The 23,501-nt window shown below is 35.0% G+C and overlaps 1 protein-coding gene across 1 annotated transcript; it reads left to right on the top strand.

Moving 5' to 3' along the window:
• The first annotated feature begins 429 nt into the window (after window positions 1-429).
• On the top strand, window positions 430-22,819 carry LOC125646497 (bifunctional polynucleotide phosphatase/kinase-like). Its single transcript, XM_048872828.2, has 16 exons — window positions 430-691; window positions 5,040-5,132; window positions 5,900-6,567; window positions 6,761-6,840; window positions 7,558-7,636; window positions 9,425-9,511; window positions 9,797-9,865; window positions 11,590-11,641; window positions 11,749-11,816; window positions 12,417-12,509; window positions 12,622-12,715; window positions 13,240-13,301; window positions 16,798-16,907; window positions 17,435-17,522; window positions 21,000-21,061; window positions 22,613-22,819. The coding sequence occupies exons 1-16, from the start codon at window positions 553-555 to the stop codon at window positions 22,734-22,736; spliced, it is 1,968 nt and encodes a 655-aa protein (XP_048728785.2). The 5' UTR covers window positions 430-552; the 3' UTR covers window positions 22,737-22,819.
• The last annotated feature ends 682 nt before the right edge of the window (window positions 22,820-23,501 follow it).

Genomic DNA, 23,501 nt, shown 5'->3' with positions numbered 1-23,501 from the left:
TGGTGTACATGTATATAGTTCAGGAATAACGATACCTGGGTTGAATTTTACTAGAGTCAGTGTTAATAGGGCATTCGATCACCAAAGTTATTGCCCCTGATATACTGGTTCTGGTTATAGAATTTTGGTCGTTGTGACCCTTATACAGAATTTGGGTTCCCGTGGCCAAGATTCCCGTTACACTATAAATTCATTCTTTCCCATTCGTTTTTAAAATTCAAGGTCACTGGTAGGCGAAATCTTGTTATCACGACTTTATATCTCAATATTACGTACGACTTTAATGAGTTTTTCCACACTCTTAATTTGAACTCACTAGGCTTTCGTATTTCACCAATTGAATACCGAAAAATATCGTCCAAACCAATGTTATCAAGAAACTCTTTCGATTGTGCGTCTTGTGTTCCATAGATGCTCTTCAATTTAGGAGGTAAAATACTCTTTAGTCATAAAGCGCCAGTCTGAGTGTGGTGATATTGTAAGTGTGTACGATGCTGTTTGTATTTCTACGTAAACTAAACTAAAAAGAAGCAACATAAATAAAATCCTGCCATGACAGTGATCAAGGGTTGCCGACTGATCTGTCCAAACAACACACACGACCCAATCCTGATCCCGGACAGGGAGCCAGTGTACGTGGGAAGGAGTGAGGCGACCAGATGTATCGACCCCAGGTGTTCTAGGAAGCAATGTAACCTTGCAATATTATTTTGATCTATTGTTGTTAAAAGCGCGATGATTTATTATGAATTGTTTAGCTTAAAAATACGATAGAATAGTGCACTGCTCCTCCTCAATGGGTGCAGAGGGTCGCTATAGCTAGCAATGCCAGTCAAAATTTTTTAAAATGAAATTAAAAAAAAAAATTTGTTATGTGTGTTTTCTATAGCCTTTTTGAAAGTCAGAATAGAAAAAAAATCAGGACTGCAAATTTCCGATAAATTCATGTTGTTTTCAGCTAAAATTGACAGGGGTGCATAGAATCACGAAATTACCGCTAATCACCGAAATTACCAAAGAAATGACCGAAATTACCAATAAAGGGACCAAAATTACCTCAGTATATATTCATCTATATACCATCTAGTCACACATCAAATTTCATGAAGATTGGTTATGATTTGAAGGAGTTCTTTCCATAAAACCGATTATTGTGTCTTGTGAATCTGAGTGTCTTCCCTTTACTGACAGGTACTCAGTAAGCGAACAATAAATAGCCAGTAAGATCAAAATGGCAATATAAAATTCAGGACAAATATTTCATTTTATCTATTTATCACACTATATTGTATAAATCAATACCATGAATACGATGTATAAAACATGGGAAATAACTCGTATAAATTTACGCTTCACATTAATCGGTTTAATGACCATAAATCCTTTAAATCGTTACCAATCTTCATGAAATTTGATGTGTGACTAGATGGTATATAGATGAACATACACTGGGGTAATTTCGGCCCCTTTATTGGTCATTTCGGTCCTTTATTTGGTAATTTCTGTGATTAGCGGTAATTTCGGTGATTCTATGTACCGAATTGACAGTAATAATAAGTTTTGTATGATATATCAATATGTTCGATGAAAAGAATGCCCATGAAATACAGGTGACTCGAAGTTCAAGGGACCTTGATAAAACTCCGAGAGATTGAAGTTCGAGCCATCGAAAGACACCTGTATTTCATGGGCATTCTATACATCGAACATGCTGATATATTTTTTAAAAATTTTCGACTGGCATTGCTAGCTATAGCAACCCTCTGCACCCATTGAAGAGGAGCAGTGCACTATTCTATCATATGATCTTGTTGGTATACATTTCCGGTTACCAGTCTTCACAAAAAACTTTGTGAAGCACAGGCCCTTCGGGCCTCCCAGTATAATAATTGTTCAAGCCCGAACAATATTTTACAGGCCCAAAATGTTTTTTTCTAATTTGACCACTTGTCATTTGCAAGATGCTGCATGTTTATTCTACTCTATAGATACATGCACAGTTCTACTGTAGGAAAATACAGGTCAAGATGATCATAGTTAGAGAACAACTGACATTAAAAGGATTATCTTATTTTATTTTTCAACATATTAATCTCGCAGATGACATCAGCAGCTCATGTTCTACTTTGTTTTGTATGCACCACGTACAAAACATTTTGTTTTCTCCAGAATCAAGTCTTAGCCAAGGCCTACCCTTGGTCCAATGGGGCATAAATTTTCGTTCTTTTCTCCTTGTATGATCTGATGGTTATTATTGTGAAATACGTTTGGGTGGTTTTGAATTTCCCGGACGAGCCCCCTCCCTATACTTCAGAAAAGGCAGCATGGTTAATCGTTTTTCTATGCGAAATTTGACTACTAAGTCATGACAAAGTCTGAGTCAATCTCACGCTTTATTTGTAATATATACAGAACATATAAGAAAACATAAATAGGCCTGCCGGGCTCCTGGGTTCAATATTTTAAGAAGCCCTATCCCGATTTTACTGGCCTCGGCCATCGGGCCACTGGTTAACGTCGAAGACTGGGTTACTGTAAAATCTGAACCATACCAGCGGACTTTCAATTTCCGAATCTCGAACTCTCGATTTCTCAAAGTTTTATCAAGGTCCCTTGAACTTCGAGTTATCGAGAGTCACCTGTACCTAAGTCTTTTTTTTTCTTTTTTTTTTTTAATTTCTTTTTTTTTTTTTGACACATACAATATAATCACACAGACAAATAAACAAACGGACAATCAATCATACATACATTTCATTCTCTCCTGTGGTCACTTGCTGTACAGTATTGAAGCATAACAAAAAAACATGTAAAAATAAAAAAGAAATTATTCAAAAATATTTTCCCATCTCTTCCACATTTTATCAAATCTGTGCATTCTATGTTTTTGAAGTACCTAAGTCTTTTACTAAAATTCTACTTGTGGCATGAGATGTTAGTCCATAATTATTCAACAACTTAAGCTAAAACTAAGTGGGAAAGCAAAAATCCAAATTATAAGTCTAAATTGTTTCCTGTAGTATAGCCCATACAATCGCGGGGTTGTACACAATTTGAGCAAGTGTGTGTGTATTTATACTTTAATAGGAGTACTCTATATACTTTGCATACCAGTTTGGTCAGATTGTGTCAAAACCCTGCGCTTACAATGATATATATATTTGCATATATTTATGTGCTGACTGGTTTATTTACCGCATATTACATTCTGAATCCAGCATTTACAGTATATTTATTAAAAGCCAATGTCAATGACAACTTAAAAATGTCAAATTGTTTTAATTGAATTTAAGATTTCTTTTAAAATCAAGTCAAGTACATGTAAGTAACTTATTTATTTTCAGAACTTTGTGGGTTTCATTTAAGAGCACAAAATGGTGAAGACCAACAAAACTAATAACATGTAATTGTTAAAGTGTATGCTGTAATTAATTTACTGTGTATTGACTGCCTGTCAAGCTCAGGAGTTTCATTGCAGTTCAAAGGTTTGAAAAGACATGCTACAAAGTAACAGAGATTTGAAAGTGTTGGTAGCAAGATTCTTGGATATTTGTAACAGAATTTAGATTTTCAAAAGGTAATTGTTAAAGTGTATGCTGTAATTAATTTACTGTGTATTGACTGCCTGTCAAGCTCAGGAGTTTCATTGCAGTTCAAAGGTTTGAAAAGACATGCTACAAAGTAACAGAGATTTGAAAGTGTTGGTAGCAAGATTCTTGGATATTTGTAACAGAATTTAGATTTTCAAAAGGTTCCTAAGTTTTGATAAGAATTGGTTTTAAAAATATATTGGCCTAGGGTGCAAGAAGTCTTTGAACTGATTATCAGGACTCGAAATTAACATATGCCCGTCAGTCTGTGACTGATTAAAAGTCTGGAGGACTGACTGACATCTGTTTTAGTCAGTCCGATGGGACTGGTTAATTTTAAAAGCATCATTTTGGAAAATATACTTATGAAATTTTATACACACATTTGGCATGCTTCGATCTGTAGATTATTATAATATCAAACGAATCTGATTCGTAAATATGAATCCCACATTTAAGTTTGATTATTTCTGGAAAACTCTGTTGGACTGGTAATTTTTTCTGCGGACTGGTTGAAATTATACACCATCAGTCCGGCTGGACTGGTGACATAAAAAGTTAGCTTCAAGCCCTGATTATTGTATAATATTTCTGAAAATATGCCTATATAATAGTTAAGACAGAGCTACATTTGTATAGAATATATTTATTTCTAATCTAGAGTCCAAAACCAGACAAAGTTGGACAAATTATGAACATGAGATAAAGAAAAGCCAAAGGATTGATTTGTACTTAACTAATTAAACTAGAAAAACATGTTCATATGTATTGTAGAGAGAAGACGTGTTACAGCATATAGAATGGGACAACAAAAGCACTTAATATTATTGTTTCAGCAGTATATGTTTGGGATCTGTATGATGAACTGAAAAAAATTGCAGTGAACACATTATAGATTATGTTTCTTACAGGGGAGGTAATCACTGACTTGTAGATTATGTTTCTTACAGGGGAGATAATCACTGACTTGTAGATTATGTTTCTTACAGGGGGGATAATCACTGACATGTAGATTATGTTTCTTACAGGGGAGATTGTCACTGACTTGTAGATTATGTTTCTTACAGGGGAGTTAATCACTGACTTGTAGATTATGTTTCTTACAGGGGAGGTAATCACTGACATGTAGATTATGTTTCTTACAGGGGAGTTAATCACTGAGATTATGTTTCTTACAGGGGGGATAATCACTGACTTATAGATTATGTTTCTTACAGGGGAGATAATCACTGACTTGTAGATTATGTTTCTGACAGGGGAGATAATCACTGACATGTAGATTATGTTTCTGACAGGGGAGATAATCACTGACTTGTAGATTATGTTTCTTACAGGGGAGGTAATCACTGACATGTAGATTATGTTTCTTACAGGGGAGGTAATCACTGACATGTAGATTATGTTTCTTACAGGGGAGGTAATCACTGACATGTAGATTATTTATTGCAGTGGAGGTAATTGCTGACTGGGAATCAGGAGAAGTGACTGTTAGGCAACTGGGATTAAACTCGTCAGCCATTGATGGAATTGAGTTGGAGAAAGGTAAGAAATAAAGGTGAAGTGGATTATGGGTGCATTAATTTGTGGAGGCGTGATATGTCTAGGTCACTGCTCTATCGGCATGAAGTTGGTTGGTCTCTCTCTACCTTGTTGGTATCGACTAGGTAAGACGTATTGGATACTCAGAGTGCTGGGTTTTATATATCCTGTAGGTTTTGTAACTTTTTGTGGGTGGTTTTAAGATGTTTGAAATAGGGCTGAAACGATGCGCTTCCTACACGATACGTATTGCAATACTTATGCCACAATTCAATATTTCAATACAATACATTTTACAGAAGAAACCAATAATAACTTTGAAAAAAAAATCTATTACGAAGATTCACAGTCTCAATTTTAGAAGCAAATTGTTTCCAAACAGCCGAACGGTAAGACGCCTGTCGGCTCTGTAATTTAAACTGATTAAGTTCATTATTTTTGTCAAACTCAAGGCTAACAACAGTTTGACTGTTACTGGACGCCATTTTGTCCCTTGTGCATGCAAAATTTATAACGACGGTTCAAGCCTGATATATCTTTTAGAACGCGATGTTAAAAAATGTATCGAACCGAAAATTGAGGCAACGAATCGAAAATTGAATCGAGCATTCATATTAAACAGTATCGATATTTCGGTTAATCATTTCAACCCTAGTTTGAAATCTCGAAAGTGATCAATTTTATTATTCCCACCACAGAATCACTTTAAAGGTCATCCTTTTAAAAAACGTTTTCCTAACACATGTACTTAGAAAATTATTATTTTACAGACAGAAAATGCAAACTTCCAAAGGGTGGTACTATCTATCTTCTGGTTGGTATGTATCCTCAAAGAGTGGAATTCACATACAAGGAATCTCCAAAATCACCAAGCTCTCCTAAAACTGAAAATTCTGAAAAAAAGAACAAGGAAAAGAAAGAAGCTTTGAAAAGGCCTGCATCAGACCACACATCTTCCAATCCGAAGGTAAAAAAACCACGGATATCTAGTGTACAGGGATCAAAATCGCATGAGATTGAGAACGGTTCTGCAGACAAAGCTGTGGAGGAAGACGAAGAAGATATAAAGCAGCTGGAAGAAAAACTGAAAATTCTGAAGAAAAATGCTGCAGAGAAAAAGTTTGCTTTCTCCTCAGACAGTGAAGGGTTACTAGCTGACAATGAACAGAAAAAGATGACATCGTCAGGTAAAGGGAAGAGAGGTGGTGGGGAAACCTCTGGATCTAGTCTGTCAAAAACATTGTCAGATGGTTCATCCCTGAAGAAAACATCAGCTGGTTCATGTAAGAGCCCTGCAACTAAAAGCTCTTCAGCTGGATCAGATTCATTAAATAGATCCGCAAAGGAATCAGAGGGTCCACCAGCAACCGAGACAAAATGGCAGCCATTTGAGAAATTATATGTCTGTACACGGAAAGGAGTGAGGGCTAGAGATAAGGTTAGATAAAATCAAAGTACTAAAAGTAAGATAAGGTTAGATTAAATCAAAGTACTAAAAGTAAGATAAGGTTAGATAAAATCAAAGTACTAAAAGTAAGATAAGGTTAGATTAAAAAAAAACATGTTTAGTATCTGTATTAGTATCTGTTTCTGATATTGATTTCTGTAAGAATTTCTTATTTTCCCTGTAGATTGCGGGTTTCGACATTGATGGTACTATCATCACAACTCAGTCTGGGAAAACATTTCCTACTCATTCAGGAGACTGGAGGTAGGTCAGAAGCAAGGAAATTTCTATCATATTTTTATATTTTACACATGATACAGCATTCACTTTCTGTACTCAATAAATGTTGCTTACGTTCATTTTTCGTGAATTTGTAACTGAGTAATGTTGAAGACAGTTAAATAGACCTGTATTAATCATTTGCTGTCGGATAGTAAGTACTCATATTTTTATGCCCTGTAATCGGAGATTTGGGGCATATAGTTTTTGGTCTGTCTGTCATTCTGTTTGTCTGCAAAAACTAACTTTCGCCATAGCTTTTGAATGGATGGTGATAGGGTTTTCATTCTTAATATGCATATTTCTTGTGACAAGACCTTTCCTTTAGTTCCTAAATTTTTTAACTTGCAACCTTGACCTGGAGGATTTGACCTACTTTTGAAAAAGTTTTAACCTTGACGATAACTTTTAAATGGTTGTTGATAGGGTTTTCATATTCCTTGTGACAAGACCCTTCTTTTGGTACTAAAAGTTATGACCTTGACCTTGGAGTTTGGCCAACTTTTGAAAAACTTTAACCTAGGTCATGACTTTTAAAGGGTTCAATAGCGATACATGAAGGGCTTTCATTTATGAATTTCATATGTGCATTCCTTGTGACAAGACCATTCTAAAGGTACCTGGTCTACCAGAATTACTTTGCTGTCATATGGGGTCATCATTGTTTTACAAACACATAATTGGTTGCCATTGACATTTCAGAATCCTTTATCCAGAGATTCCAGGCAGGTTGAAGAAATTACATGCAGATGGCTACAAAATTGTCTTTTTTACTAATCAGGTCAGAATTAGATGTTATAATGCTATTAAAAAAATTATTAGGAGGTGGGAAGTTTTCTCTTTCGTTCACTGAATTGAAATAGTGTAATTACTACTGTGTTTACTGTTATTTAGTACATATGAATTTACCACAGTGAGAGATATTGTCGAAACTTTAAAATTCAGGGAGATAAAAAATTTCCAGATTGCCAAGATTTAACTGGTACAGTTTTATCATAATACATATGTACAATTTTATTTTATGGTATAGTTGCATTAAAATATATACATTTACTTAGAGCACAATGCAGTTGTAACCATTGCACATATGAATACAGCTACTTGATAAATATCGTACGCTATTTTAACAGCTGGGAATTCCGACAGAAATGAAAGTAGAATGTAAATATAAAAATCACTTGAGTCAAGTGCTCAGGTGACCTATTGCTGTTGGTCTTCGTTTATCGTTGTGTGTTGTCCGTTAACAGTTTTACATTTTTAACTTCTTCATAAAAACTACAAGGTAGATGGTTACCATTTTTGGTGTGAAGCATATCTAGGATAAGAAGGATATAAATTTTGAAAATTATGATCTTCCCACCCCAGGGGCCTCATGGACAGGGCCAAATATGCTTTAAAAAAGGCCAAATTTTCTAAAATCTTCTCCACTTCCACACATGTGGGAGAAACTAAATGCATGGATATGATGTCCATGAAGTCCTCTACTAAAATTGTGAAATTTATGGCCCTTGGGTTCAGGCCAATATGACCATGTAGTGAACATGTGTGAAATCTTAGAAAATCTTCTCTACTCCTATATATATTTGAGAAAAACTAAATGCATGGTTATATTGTCCAGGAAGCCCTCTAATTCATGGCCCCTGCATCAGGGATTCAGGCCCTGGGGTGGGGCTAATATGGCTATATAGAAAAAATTGATTAGATCTTAGAAAATCTTGTATACTCCCATACACATTTGAGAAAATCTAAATGCAAATGCATGATTATGATGTCCATGAAGCTCTCTACCTAAATTGTGAAAGTCATGGCTCCTGGGTCAAGGGTTCAGGCCTCTGAGCAGGGCCACTATGGCCATTTTATGAAATTGTATTAAATCTTAGAAAATCTTCTCTACTCCCATATATCAAGGTTTCAGGCCATTGAGCAGGGCCAATATGGCCATATAGTGAAAATATATTAAATCATAGAAAATCTTCTCTACTCCCATATATTCTTTGAGAAAAACTAAATGCATGATTATGATGAAGTTCTCTACCAGAATTGTGAAATTCATGGCTCCTGTGTCAGGGGTTCAGGCCACATTATAAAATGTATAAAAAATATATTTTTCGTCATCTCTACTTTCACAGGGAGATAAACTAAATGCATGTTTATGATGTCCACAATGTCCTCCTAAATTGTGAAATTCACGGCCAAGGTGTTTCGGGAAGGGTGGTGGTGGTGATGTCAAAATGATTTATATGCTTTAAACTTCCATTTTTCTTTCTTCTGTAAATGAATATGAATTGTATGCATAGTTTGAAAGATCTTAGACATGTGCAAAGGACTCCATATTGAGGCTTAAATGCAAATATCAGACTCCCTGTATGGGCTATGATACTCAGGTGACCATTAAGGCCAGTGGGCCTCTTGTTGAAAATACATTAGAGTACATGTATGTAGTGGTATATTTCATGCTGGCATACTTTTCATAAAGTGCTAACATGCTTCATAAAGTATGAATGGCCTTCATTTTACATTTATGAAAGGTAGCACAAATGCCTACTGTGATTTGTACAATTTCTTATAGCTCGGTGTATCTAAAGGAAAAACAACCATTGAAGACTTGAAGACAAAATTTGGCAGTGTTCTTGACAAACTTGGAGTTCCAGCACAGGTCATTGTGAATTTATTTATCAATTCTTATGACTTGAAGTATACTTAGATATATTAAATTTGTATTGTTTATATTACTTATTATTGCAGAATTTCTGCAAAATATTTTTTATATTGTATTAAGCGTGAATTTAGTCAGTAAATTTTTTCATGTCTCAACAATTCTCGATTTATAATTTTTTGTTGTGTAATACAGTAGAAGTGATATTTGCACCATTCACCCATCAAAGTACTTAAGGAAATGTTGTATACCAAAAATGTATGTTGATACGTTTTTTTTAAATAGATCCTGATTTCCACAGGGGGTGGGATGTATAGAAAGCCAGCCCAGGGGATGTGGGACTTCCTGTGTCAGGTAATCAGCTATGTGTAATAGGAGCAGGGCATACAGGAATCCAGCCTATGGGATCTTAGATATCTTTTCTCATGTAATCAACAATTTACGTTGTAAATGGAATGTTCTTGAAGCCAACCCCGTGGGATGCGGTACTTCCTGTGTCAGGTAAAGCAACTGTTTTTATTGGAGGGGTGTGGTAGGGGTGTACCTGAAACCATTGTCAGGTGAAGTAACTGTTTATATTGGAGATAGGGTGTACTTGAAGCCAGTTTTGGGAATGTGGCACTTCTTGTCTCAGCAAGCTGCTGTGTTTATGGGAAGGCTTTGTTAGCAGTTTCGTGATGCTACTCTGGTATTGTCGGGACAGTCAATATTGCTTTAAAAGCATAAACTAAATTCAAGTATTTAATTTAACAACACTTGCTATAAACTCTTTTGAAAAATAATGAAAAGGAAAACTAAATTTGTTTTTACAAGTAAAATAAATGCAATTTACTGTGTATCTGTGGGTGTTCGGGTAGCATAGTGGTTATCGCGCTCACTTTTTACTGCAACTCGAGTTCAGTCCCTGTGATCTGCAGTGGTTGTATGTTCGACTCGAGTTCGGCCCCTGTGATCGGCAGTGGTTGTATGTGCGACTCGAGTTCGGCCCCTGTGATCGGCAGTGGTTGTATGTGCGACTCGAGTTTGGTCCCTGTGATCGGCAGTGGTTGTATGTGCGACTCGAGTTCGGCCCCTGTGATCGGCAGTGGTTGTATGTAAGAGGCACATGGATTTCCTCTGTGTACTCCGGTTTCCTCCCACAAAATGACAGCCTATCGCTAACATTCGTGCAAGTCAGTAATTAGCTAATGTTTATTGTTATGTTATGTTTGACTTTAGAAATAAAGATAATTTGATTTTGATACCAAAAAATGTGGAATGTAACTTTTCCCCATTTTTAAAAAAAATTTCTCTACTAAGTTCATAGGGAGGGGTAATGTATTTCAACTTTTGGAGCATCATAGAAAATTTACGAGTCCAGTCCCTTATTTATTTAGGAATTTTATGTTTGTACTTATTACAACCAGACTAAGCCAAAAAATATATATCAATTCTATCGTTCATGTATCCATTTTTTGTTTGTATCAAATATCCTTAAACATTAAATAGAACAAGTCGAAATAGAACAAGTCAAAATAGAAAAAGTCAAAATAGAACAAGTTTTGAATAGAACAAGTCGAAATAGAACAAGTCGAAGTAGAACAAGTCGAATAAGCCACATTGTAACACTCTCTCTTATGACATAAAATATGAATTTAGGGCCACACCTGTAGGCGACCCAATAGTGATCAGCCTGTCAGTGTGTCTGTATGTCCATGCATTGACAGTTAGTTTCCTGTCAGAACTTTTTCGGATAATCCTTGGAGGCATATAGATTTTAAACTTTAAACTATGCTTAACTTTTGAATGGTTAGTGATAGGGCTTTCATATTTCACATGTGTATTCCTTGTAACCAGACCTTTCTTTGGGTACCACTACTTTGCAGCCTTACAGGGGTGTCAGTGGTTCACTATCTTGTTTTGATAGAGTTATGGACGTTGAACTTGGCAAATAATGTCACGAAGTGGGGCCCTTTTGTGATGCATCCATCACAGTAACTAGTTTTTGCAAAATTCATGCACAAGTTTTTCTACAAATGAAGTTTAACATAACCCTATACCACATTTGATTGTATATAGGAGCATTTTACATCTTTCAGAAAGCCAATGATGGAATCAAAGTTAATATTGATGACAGTCTGTATGTTGGAGGTAAAATATAATTTTTCTGTCCTGTACTGTAGAATTGCAAACAAAGCTTTGCTTTGCAAACTTTATAAACACACTGTACAACTGTTCTGTATCTATTTATGAGACAGATGCAGCTGGACGACCAGAAAAATGGGCAACCAAAAAGAAGAAAGATTTTTCCTGCAGCGATAGGCTGGTAAAAGATTAAAACTGTAGATACCTTGTGTCACGCAAGTACTTATATGGCAAAATCGCTTTGTAGCATCAATTCACGAGAACATAAAATCACAAGTGCTATACTCTAAAGGATTTTTGAAAATCTGCAGAAATTGATTAAATAGATGAAAGCAAGAACTTTGATTCCATAAGTGAGGTGTTTTATGAACTAACACAAATATAATTTACACACATGTCGGGAGGAATCTACAGTAGTGAACCAGCATGTTACGAGAGATCAAAATTAAAGTTAGGCTGGTGCATGTTTCTGTTGGATCCCAACATTCAGTTTTCTAATGAAACATTATTTTTACATCTGTTTGATAATCTGAATATTGAATAACAGGATTGCCATGCACAGTATAATTTCTGCCATGTTAGCTGTAATATGTGTAAGATGAGATTTTTCCTTTATAATGATAGAGATGGTATTTTCTATTTTGTTTTCCTATGCTTACTGAGTGACAAGCATTTGAAGAATTCCACACATGCCAGAAAAAAAAAGACAGGTATAATGCTGATACACATTTCTTGGTGTATTCACAGATTATTTAATGAGATGTTCTGTTCTAAATTGCAGTTTGCTATGAACATCGGAGTGAAATTTTACACCCCAGAAGAGTTTTTCATGTTCCAGAAGACTGCACCATTTTCATTGCCCGAGTTTGATCCTGTAAGTATCACATGGTGTTCATAGCTAAAAAAAAGGTTTAGGAAATTTTAACAGAATGAAAGCTTCATCTAAAAATCACAATTGGGTTACAAAGTGCTTGTATATATTTTAGAGGGCTACAGTGTCTGCTCGTATTGTGGACCCTCCCAGCGCCTCCTTGACCTCCAAGTCACAAGAGGTTGTGGTTTTGGTTGGATTTCCAGCATGTAAGTCAACTTAATTGTCCAATACACAGGTCAGCTTTTTGAAATATGTTAATAAGTCTAATACATAGGTCAGCTTGAATATGTTAATAAGTCTAATACACAGGTCAGCTTGAATACGTTAATAAGTCTAATACACAGGTCAGCTTGAATATGTTTGTACATGTAAGTCCAGTACACAAGTCAGCTTAGACAAATGTTGTTGAAGTTTAATACACAAATTAACTTTAGGATGTTTGTAAGTCCAAAACACAAGTCAGTTTTAATGTCACCATTCTCTTATTCTTTGTCTTATTGAATGTTTTTGTACGAGAACTATGATTTAAAAAAAAAGACATCACAAAGCAATAAAGCGTGTTCTGTTGTTGCACATGGACCACTTACACACACCTCTGCAACACTACTTCCCTTTAAATTATTTGCAAGATGTGATATTAAAATATGATATAGAATACTTGACCTAGAACACTATCACAATGGCAGATTTGTTTGTGTGAAGTGGATTCATTCAGTTTCCCCATTTACAGGTGGAAAATCATTCTTCTCCAAAACGCATATGATTCCCAAAGGATATGTACATGTCAATAGGGTAAGAAATCATAGCAATACGAGGGCTGTTTGATATGTAATGTGTATTGTACGATATCTTAAAAGCATTTGACTCAAATAGTGAAAAGAACATTACATCCCGTCAAAGTATTCTCCGTGGTTTGAAATACATGATTTCAATCTCTGAATCCATTTCTGAAATGCGTCACAGTACGCTGATTTAGGTAGACCTCTTAGGCACTGACTGATGGCTGAGCCAAGGGCTTGTCGGGACTTGTAACGACGACCAGATAAGAACTTTTTAAGTTTTGGAAGGAAAAAAAAGTCGCATTAGGGCTAGATCTGGAGAATATGGTGGGTTTGGCAAGACAGTAACCTTCTCCGACTTAAAAAATTGCTTTACAAGCTCAGATGTATATGTATGTGATGGAGCATTATCATGAAGTAGACGAACATGCCTAAATCCTGACACGGCGTCGTTTGTGATAATATTTCTTGAGCTTTTTTAGTATAACATCTCGGTAATACTGACCTGTAACACTTTTGCCCTTCGGCACCGGAATTTGTACGCCTATACCATCACATGAGAAGAATATACAATAAAGAACCTTCTTTGTGCTTTTGGTTCTTTTGGCAACTACAGGCCTTCTACCATGGTCAGTTAGCCATATTTTGTTTCCAATTTTTCTTACTGGTTTGAAATAGTGAACCCATGTTTCGTCACCAGTAACAATGTTTGCAAATTGTCTCTAATTGAATTTTGGAAACATTTTGAGCAATTGCTTAGCGGTTTGTACTCGTACCTGTTTTTGGTCATCTGTCAATATATGCAGTATCCATCTGGCAGAAATCTTTCGTACTTTCAAAAGACGCTTCAAAATGAAATGCATACGCGATAATGATATGCCAACAGCTTTGGCAATATCACGAATCGTGTATCTGCCATCACTTTCAATTATTTCCCTGACTTTTGCCTTGCCTGTTACAGTCACAGGTCGGCCAGATTTTACTCCATCTTTGACGGACTCTGTGCCAATCAGAAATTTATTTCTCCATCTACGAACTGTCTCATAAGATCCCTTATCAGACCCATAAACTTCCCCCAATTCAGTAAAAATCTGCATTACCGAATGACTGAGTTTTGTGTGAACTTTTATATAAGTTCTAATTTCTTCAATATTCTCAACCCGTTTCCCAACCATTTTTACAACAGTGGTCAACGACTGGCTCTACTGAAATTACTATAAGTTTAAAACTATGTGGAGCTGAAGGCTTGTGTTTATACCGTTGGAAAGTTATTGAATAAAGCTATTCAAGAGTATTATCATTCACGAAATCCTGCAAAGTGTTATCGCGCTGTGGTATAATACACATTACATATCGAACAGCCCTCTTATATACGTATTGTGTGTGGAAAGGTGCTGGCAATACTGTATTCTGTACATGAGTAAATATGAACGTTATCAGTTTGAACTTGAAAATGTATGTGTTGTGTAAGGGTCATTTCAGGGTAACAAAAGAAAAGACCTATAGTGGAGAACAATTTTCTGGAAAAGTCATTGTTACATCAACTTTCATTGTTGTTTTTTGCTGTATATTTTTGAATTTTTGAGATTTACAATTCTAACGTTAAATTGGTTATCTGTGATGCTGAAATTAACCTTCAAAGTTTATCTAAAGAGTGTTTTCCCTATTTTAGCACCAACTTTGACCTTGAAGTCCTTCAGGGCAGGCCTGTCCCTAAATGAAATCATGACTTATGATATATATTTTGATAGGTTGCAATTAAAAGAACAATTTACAATCATAGGATATTATAGGGATACCACTGCCCTGGGGTTGAAATTCACAAAAAACCTACAAAAAATTATGGGAACTTTTTTTTTAAAAAACCGGTTCATATTTATACCCTCAGTTCTAGAAGTTAGTGTCACTCAGTAAGTTAATGCAGAGGTTCGTTTTTGTCACGATTCGTATCCATTTCGCGCCACACTTATATATTTTTTAAAAATTCACCTTTTCAACACTCTTTATTATAATATGTTGAAAAGTGTGTTTATTTAGAGAAAGAATTCTGTTTTAATATCGTGCATCAGTGACATATTTTACTGTTGCAAGAAAAACATATAAGTAAGTAAGCAATTAGCTCCAAAGTGATTAAGACAAGTCGATATTACCAATACAAAAATGTGAAATACGTGTATCATTTGGAAATAATGAACTTAAAATGCATAAACAATACATGTATCATCTATATTGTAGTGGTAAGAGATATTAAAATATTCCTCCTATACAGGTGACTCGATAACTTCAAGGGGTTGAAATTTCAAGAGATTGAAAGTTGAGTCAAATCTGGAAATCAAATGTCTGACCATTATGGTTCAGATTTTATAGTAACTGGAGTGCATATTTACAACATGCATTGATTTGACTTGCCCTTCATATTTTTAAGCAATTGACTTGATTTCAACAACACAGAACTCTATATCTTGCATAGATTAAAAGATTTTTTAAAAAGTTTATGTATGTATTTGTTCTTTTCTCATGTTAAGATAGACATACATGTACAGTGTATATATTTACAAGACACAATTTCTCGTACATTACGGAATTTTGCAGTCACAAATTACACAGAGCATAATCGTCACAATTTCCAGTCGCTTTACACAAAGCACACATTCTAATGAATAACGGTGTTTCCTTGTTATGTCTCTAAATTCTCAAAATTAGCGTCTCATAGTCAAGTCCAAATAAGTAGTAAGTTTTATCAATAGACGAATTATCTAACCAAAACAAAGCACCGGTAAAGGGTTAAATTCACCAATTAAAGAATTAACTATCCAACCCATGAGGAGGCACAGGCAATGTGTCACCTAAATAAACACCTAAAAGTGGAAATGAATATATGCTTGAGTGATGGTGTGCATATGCTACACTTCGAGAGATTGAGAGTGAAAAACAATGAATGACCCAAATTTCACTTCTCAGGATGGAGGATGTTGATTTCATTTTCAGGGATCAAGAACTTTGAGAAATTAAAGTTCGAGCCATCGAACGTCACCTGTTTCACATACTAAAGGCATTGCAGTGTGTCAAAAACAATGTATTGCATTTGTTTAGCCTGGTTCTTTCTTTTGTTACCTTGAATTATTAATCCTTTACATTAAATATGTCGGAAAAAACTAAATGTCCCATGCACATCAGTTCTTCAGTTTCGTACACTGGCATTATAAAAATAATATTCAGGCGTATAAAAGGTTTATTTTTGAGATTTCAAATAATTAAAAATGATGCAGACAAAGTTGTTGAATTACATGTATGCAAGAAGTTACTTATAATTTGACAAGCTTTGAAGGTAAAAGGACATGTATACACCTATTATTATAAAATGGGTAGAGCACATGGGGAAAAGAGGTGTTAAAACTACACTAAATGAAAACTATCACTTTTTGTTGAATATTATTGATAACACCACAAATAAAGATCAAATGTATTGCGCTGTAAAAGATAAACATTGAATTGACTTTTTACGACAGGACACACTGGGAAGCTGGAAGAAATGTGTCGATGTGTGTGCTAAAGCTCTGAGAGAGGGTCAGAGTGTTGTTATTGACAACACTAACCCCGACAAAGAGTCTAGACAGAGGCAAGTACACTTATTACATTATTATATTCATTACATTAGACAGGCTTTCCAGCATTTCTGAGTAGATCTTCTGGCCAGCAAGTACCAGTATGAAGATTTTGCAATCTCTGAGTCTGAATACAATTGTAAATGTACAATACATATACATGGAGGAATAATCTAGATTTTTTTCTGTTGATTAGGTATACAAACTGTGCTAAGACATGGAGGAGTAATCTAGATTTTTTCCTGTTGATTAGGTATACAAACTGTGCTAAGACATGGAGGAATAATCTAGATTTTTTTCCTGTTGATTAGGTATACAGACTGTGCTAAGACATGGAGGAATAATCTAGATTTTTTTCCTGTTGATTAGGTATACAGACTGTGCTAAGACAGGGAGGAATAATCTAGATTTTTTTCTATTGATTAGGTATACAAACTGTTCAAAGACAGGGAGGAATAATCTTGATTTTTTTCTGTTGATTAGGTATACGAACTGTGCTAAGACATGGAGGAATAATCTAGATTTTTTTCCTGTTGATTAGGTATACAAACTGTGCTAAGACAGCCAAGGTGCCTTGTAGATGTTTTTTCTTCACTGCAACAATAACACAGGCCAGACACAATGAGAGGGTATGTATAACACAGGTTAGACACTTGTAATGAGAGGGTATGCACCTCGTTCTGTCTCTGTGGCATTCTGAAAATCTTGCTTTACATGTGTTTTTAGCTCACCTGAGCTGAAAGCTCAAGTGAGCTTTTCTGATCGCCTGTTGTCCATCGTCTGTAAACTTTTCACATTTTCGACTTCTTCTCCAGAACCACTGGGCCATTTTCAACCAAACTTGGCCAAAAGCATCCTTAGATGAGGGGCTTTCAAGTTTGTTTAAATGAAGGGCCATGCCTTTTTAAAGGGGAGATAATCACAAAAATAGGGTGGGGTCATTTAAAAATCTTCTTCTCAAGAACCACTGAGCCAAAAGAGTTGAAATTTACATTAAAGCTTCCTGACATAGTGCAGATTCAAGTTTATTAAAATCATGACCCCTGGGGGTAGGGGTAGAATGGAGCCACAATATGTTTTACATACAAATATATAGGGAAAATCTTTAATAATCTTCTTCTCAAGAACCGCTGGGCTAGGAAAGTACAAATTTACATGAAAGCTTTCTGACATAGTGCAGATTCAGCTCAAGTTTGTTAAAATCATGGCCCTGGGGGGTAGGATGGGGCCACAATAGGGGATCAAAGTTTTACAAACAAATATATAATATAGAAAAAATCTTCTCATGAACCATTGGGCCAAAGAAGTTTACATTTACATGAAAGCTTCCCGACATAGTGCAAATTCAAGTTTGTAAAAATCATGGCCCCTGGCGGTAGGTTGGGGCCACAATAGGGATAAAAGTTTTACATGCAAATATATAGGGAAAATCTTTAAATATGAGCCAAGGTGACTCAGGTGAGTGATGTGGCTCATAGGCCTCTATTTTTTTTTTTTATATAAGTTTTATAGGCCCATCTTTAGACTGGACATATTATGGTACAGCAATGTCTGTACATCCTTCTGTCTGTCCATTCAGGGTTTTTTGTTTTCATTTCTCCGTCACATATCAAGTAGAAACTTGTTACATACAATGTATGTGACTTCTTCGTAGGTCACTCTAGATCATGTTGCAGTTTTGATCCATTTCTACCTCTTTTGCAGGAGGTTTGCCCCTTTATTTGATTATTAATGTCATATGGAGGGTACATAATTTGTCCGGTTAACTCCTCCCACAGTTTTCAAGTGAGGGTCTTCTTATTTTACAGCGTTTGTATAGGTATTAAAGATGTGCATGTGGATATGATTGTGATTTTCTTCAATTCTTGAGAAAATTGCACATTAAACTAAATGAGTTTTCAGGAAACATTACATAGAGAGTACATAATTTGTCCATCTAACTCCGCCCACAGTTTTCAAGTGAGGATCTTCTTATTTTACAATGCTTGTATGGGTATTGAAGATGTGCATATTTTTTGATAGAATTTTGATTTTCTTTAATTTTTAAGAGAACAAGCATTCTGAGAGTATTGCATGACAATACAGTCCCCTACTGGTTGCAAAAATTACTGTACCACAACAATATTCAACGTTCATTTAATATGTAGGTTATGGTAAAAGGGAAAATTGGGGAACCAGGATAGGAATGATTGAAAATCAACTACTATTCGAGTAGAAAAAAGAAAAAAGACAAATTTATAATTAGGTTTAGATCTTTAACCAAGTCAATAAACTGTGACATGTAGATGATTATGAATAATTTAGCTATATTATTGTATTACTATGCTAGAAGTTTTAATGAGTGTAGTATTCTTAAATTTTATCTACAGAGATAAGAAACTTGGGTGTAAACTAACAATTCATGCTATTTTTCTATGTCCAAGGGCCTTAACTTAATGGAAAATCAACGGACCAATATGAAATTTTATCTTGATCTGTAACTTGTTATGGCAAAGCAATGTATCAAATATCAAATGAATATCTGCAAGCACAACCAAAAAAAAAGTCCAGAAAACTGATAATTCATGTTATTTTTTTTAAGTCCAAGGGCCATAACTAAGGGAAAAATCAATGGACCAAGACCAAATTCAAACTTGATCTGTAACTTGTTATGGCAAAGCAATGTACCAAATATTAAATGAATATCTGCAAGCACAACCAAAAAGAGTCTGGAAAACTGATAATTCATGCTATTTTTCTAAGTCCAAGGGCCATAACTAAATGAAAAATCAACGGACCGAGACCAAATTCAAACTTGATCTGTAACTTGTTATGACAAAGCAATGTACCAAATATCAATTGAATATCTGCAAACACATCCAAAAAAATTCTGGAAAACTGATTATTCATGCTATTTTTCTAAGTCCAAGGGCCATAACTAAGTGAAAAATCAACGGACCGAGACGAAATTCGAACTTGAACTGTAACTTGTTATGGCAAAGCGACATAACAAATATCAAATAAATATCTGCAAGAACAGAGAAAAAAAGGGCGGAAAACTGGACTGACGGACGGAGCGCAAACCGAAAGTCCCGTCGACTTGGTCGGTAGGGCACTAATTACAGGTTGTTGAACTTTATAGTCAGTTTGGAGGAAATATAAAGTGAGTACATGGTTTATCTTTTTAAAGGGACTGGTTCATGTTTTTTGAAAGAAATGTTTTTCATTTTTGATGTTAAAAATTAAAAATATAGTTCATTTAATAACAAAATTTGGACTGTCTGAATGCAAGGATAATAGCAATACATGTATTTTAGCTTTGATTCTGTGTCATGTAAACAAATACTCGAGTCTTTTTATGGAAACAAACCAGTGAAACGTTAATTTTGTAATTTAAAGCATCTTCACTTTGTACAATCACAACTTTTAACTTTTAAATGACACATTTTACCTAAAGTATACTTGAGATGTGATATATATACTAAACTTCAACTTGGTCCAATATACAATTATTTTGAAAACCCTGTAAACAATAACACATCTCAATCTTTGTTTTCAAAACAAATGATAAACTCTATAATGAGCTTCTGTCATGGGGGATAACCTTAATTTTTTTGTGAAACCTTCTAAACATATTAGACTGTAGATTTTTATCATTTAAAGTGAAAAAAAAATTGGGGGGGGGGGGAATCGTGAATTAGTCCCTTTAACTCCTCTCACAATTTAAAGCTAGGGCCTTTGTAAACAACTTGAAGGTGTGCATATTGCAAGAATTTTAGATTTTCAACAATTTTTTAATTTTCTTAGATGTTTGAAATATTTACAGATTGTTGAACTTGGTCAATTTTGGGAAATATTTTTCACACAGAAGTCTTGGTTTGTCTATTTACCTCCTGTCACAGTTTTTAAGCTATGACTTTTTATTTATATGATGGAAAAGAAAGTATGTCACAGGTTGATGATGGCTGATACTACCTTAGTAAAGTTCTACAACTCATGGCTTAAGAAAAACACCCTATATAAGCTGTCATGGGCGAATTATGTACCGTTTCTTGTACTCTTGTTTCAGAATTTTGTCCTTTTCAAGAACATTGTGTTGATTAAAAAAATTTTTGTTTTGCACACAGTACAGGGAGATGATTGACAAGTCCCATCAGCCAATCAATGACATGATCATGAACACATTCAAGTGAGTGTTGAAACAATCCTTACCCCACTGTATGCTAACACTTGAGCCACTTCTCCAGAGAACGCACATGCGTGTCATAAAAATTCAACAAAACATGAAGCAAAACACATGGAAATTCAAAATAACTTTTAAATATTGCACTTATTTGAGACACTTCATTTCAGGGTGCTTGTGTATTTTCCCCTCTCATCCGAGATTCATTGTTACAGTCAATAGTGATCATTGAAAGTGCACCTTCACTAAAACCATGCATGATTTTGAACTTTATGATGGTGCTGAGAGTTCCCCAATTCTCTCAATATCCAGGTCTCACAAGATAGTGAAGTTAAAGAAAAAATTAAAACCAAGTTGGAATGCACATTTTCGATCTTGCATATTGGAGAAAATGTGACAATTGATGTTGAGAATTTTCATTTGCTGTTATAGCCTTGTAAAAAGGATATCTGCAGGCAAACTGTAGGCACTGTAGTAATTCCACACTATTGCAATACATCAGCAAAATTTGGATTTGTAAATTATATCCCACTTTCGCCCTATTTTGGATAGATATTAGTCATATAATTTACATATCTCTTAAACTGTTAGATTTAGCAGTTTATTACATTGACAATTAGTAAATTAATGAAGGCAGTAGTTTAAAAGTGATAGGAGTTATTAGATTTAACAATAAGTACATTATTGTTTTACAAATTATACAATGCTTGGAAAGATATATTGTGAAAGACCCCTTTATTGATAATTCTTCAGGTCAGAATGTCACATGATGAACAATGATTTCCATATGCTTTCTCAGACATAATTCTATTTGAGCTTCAGCAATGATACATCATCTAAAGTGGCTCCATAATTTAAAGAATGACCCCGATTATGGGGGTAGTCAAAAGGTCCGAGTAAATTAGGAAGTTGATTGAAGTTCTCAGAAATGATTCAGATTTCACATGAAGAGTTTATTACAAAACCTTTATCACTTTTGGTATGATAAAAAAATCAATGGCCTCCAGGGCAATTAAGGTAATTTTAAAAAAACAAAACAAGGTGCTATGGATGACATCTCTTGTATTGGGACTGAGCTCTAATTTTTGCAAGAGCCTTCATAAATCATAATGGTGTTTCCCATAGAGTTTTACATCTCCATATGGGTGAAAGATTCTCAGGAGGAATGTTAAATAAGATGCATTCCTAGAGTCTTTGTAACAATGTTTTCCCTTTTGAAAACTCAGATGTGCATAACTTCAAGAGGTCATAAATGCAATGAATTTGCTTGTTAAAAAAGAATCCAAATAGATAATGTAGACCTACATTTAGCTCTGCCTACAAAAGATATATTATATAGCAACCCAATGGACTGACTCAAATATCAGTAGTCAACATTAGAACATTGCAGTTTCAATGTAAATAAACTCAATACATGTACTTCAACTTAGTAAGCATTAATGAAAGTCACGATAGGGGGAAAAAATCATTTCAATTTAATGCAATCTAAGTTCAGTATTAGGGGCTAGATACAGTACATGCTTTATGTACAACTCTCTTTAATTGTATCTCTTTCAGATCTAAATTAAAAGTTCCAGAACTATCTGAAGGCTTCACGGAAATTTTGCGTATCAATTTTGTGCCCAAGTTCAAGGACTCCAAGAACGAAAGACTGTACAAACAATACTTGCTGGAAAAGTAACAAAGCATGAAACATTTCATGTTCAGCTTGCTGAAAAGCGCATGTTTTCAAATTTTGAAATAAATCAATTATTTACTATTTTATACTGACTTGTCATTCAATATTTGCTGGTCAACTTGACTGTTGACATTACTGAAAATAAATTTCAAATAACGTCATGTGTGACATTTTTTTCCCAAAATTATATTTTCATCTCTATGTGAAGAGTTCTTGTATGATTTCCGAAATAGGTTTCAATTTTTCAGTGTAGTAATATTATCCTACTTCATATGTCGGCTTGGTTACTTCACTAAATCATATCAAGGAACATACATTGACAACGTAAAGCATATCGCATAGCAATGGTGACTTACTAACACTGTCAAACTCTTAGGCCTATACCTAAACTATCTAATACTTTCAACTTTGATCTCACCGATGTTAACGCTGCAACAATCTTCGACAGACTAACTCACAGCTGCAAGTTTGCGCCGTATTTAAAGGGTTTTACCACGTGACCATGTATGATCAATTCGGCAGTACCTCGGGTGTTTTCCATCATATACATTTGTATTGTATCGGACATTATTGTATGTCCCATACAAAAATCTGTTACAGTTAGTTCAGTGGTTGGATCATCTAATAGTAGTGCAAGGGTCCCGGGCTTGATCTCCAAATGATCCTTTTTTTCTCCCTTAATTCTTTGCGATAGTAACTTTGCAATGTCCATGCCTTTTGTAATACATGACAGCTGACTGCACATTTTCACTTGTCACAACCAGGAAC

The sequence above is a fragment of the Ostrea edulis genome, chromosome 1 (genome assembly GCF_947568905.1).
Source record: "Ostrea edulis chromosome 1, xbOstEdul1.1, whole genome shotgun sequence".
In the NCBI taxonomy this organism is placed as follows: Eukaryota; Metazoa; Mollusca; class Bivalvia; order Ostreida; family Ostreidae; genus Ostrea; species Ostrea edulis.
The sequence above is the reverse complement of the archived record's forward strand: the minus strand, read 5'-3'. Positions and strand labels throughout refer to the sequence as shown.

Coding starts and splice junctions, on each gene's coding strand:
- LOC125646497 (XM_048872828.2), top strand. CDS start 553: ATGACAGTGATCAAGGGTTGCCGACTGATCTGTCCAAACAACACACAC. Junction 692..5,039: donor CAGGTGTTCTAGGAAGCAAT/GTAACCTTGCAA, acceptor TATTTATTGCAG/TGGAGGTAATTGCTGACTGG. Junction 13,302..16,797: donor GATATGTACATGTCAATAGG/GTAAGAAATCAT, acceptor TTTTTACGACAG/GACACACTGGGAAGCTGGAA.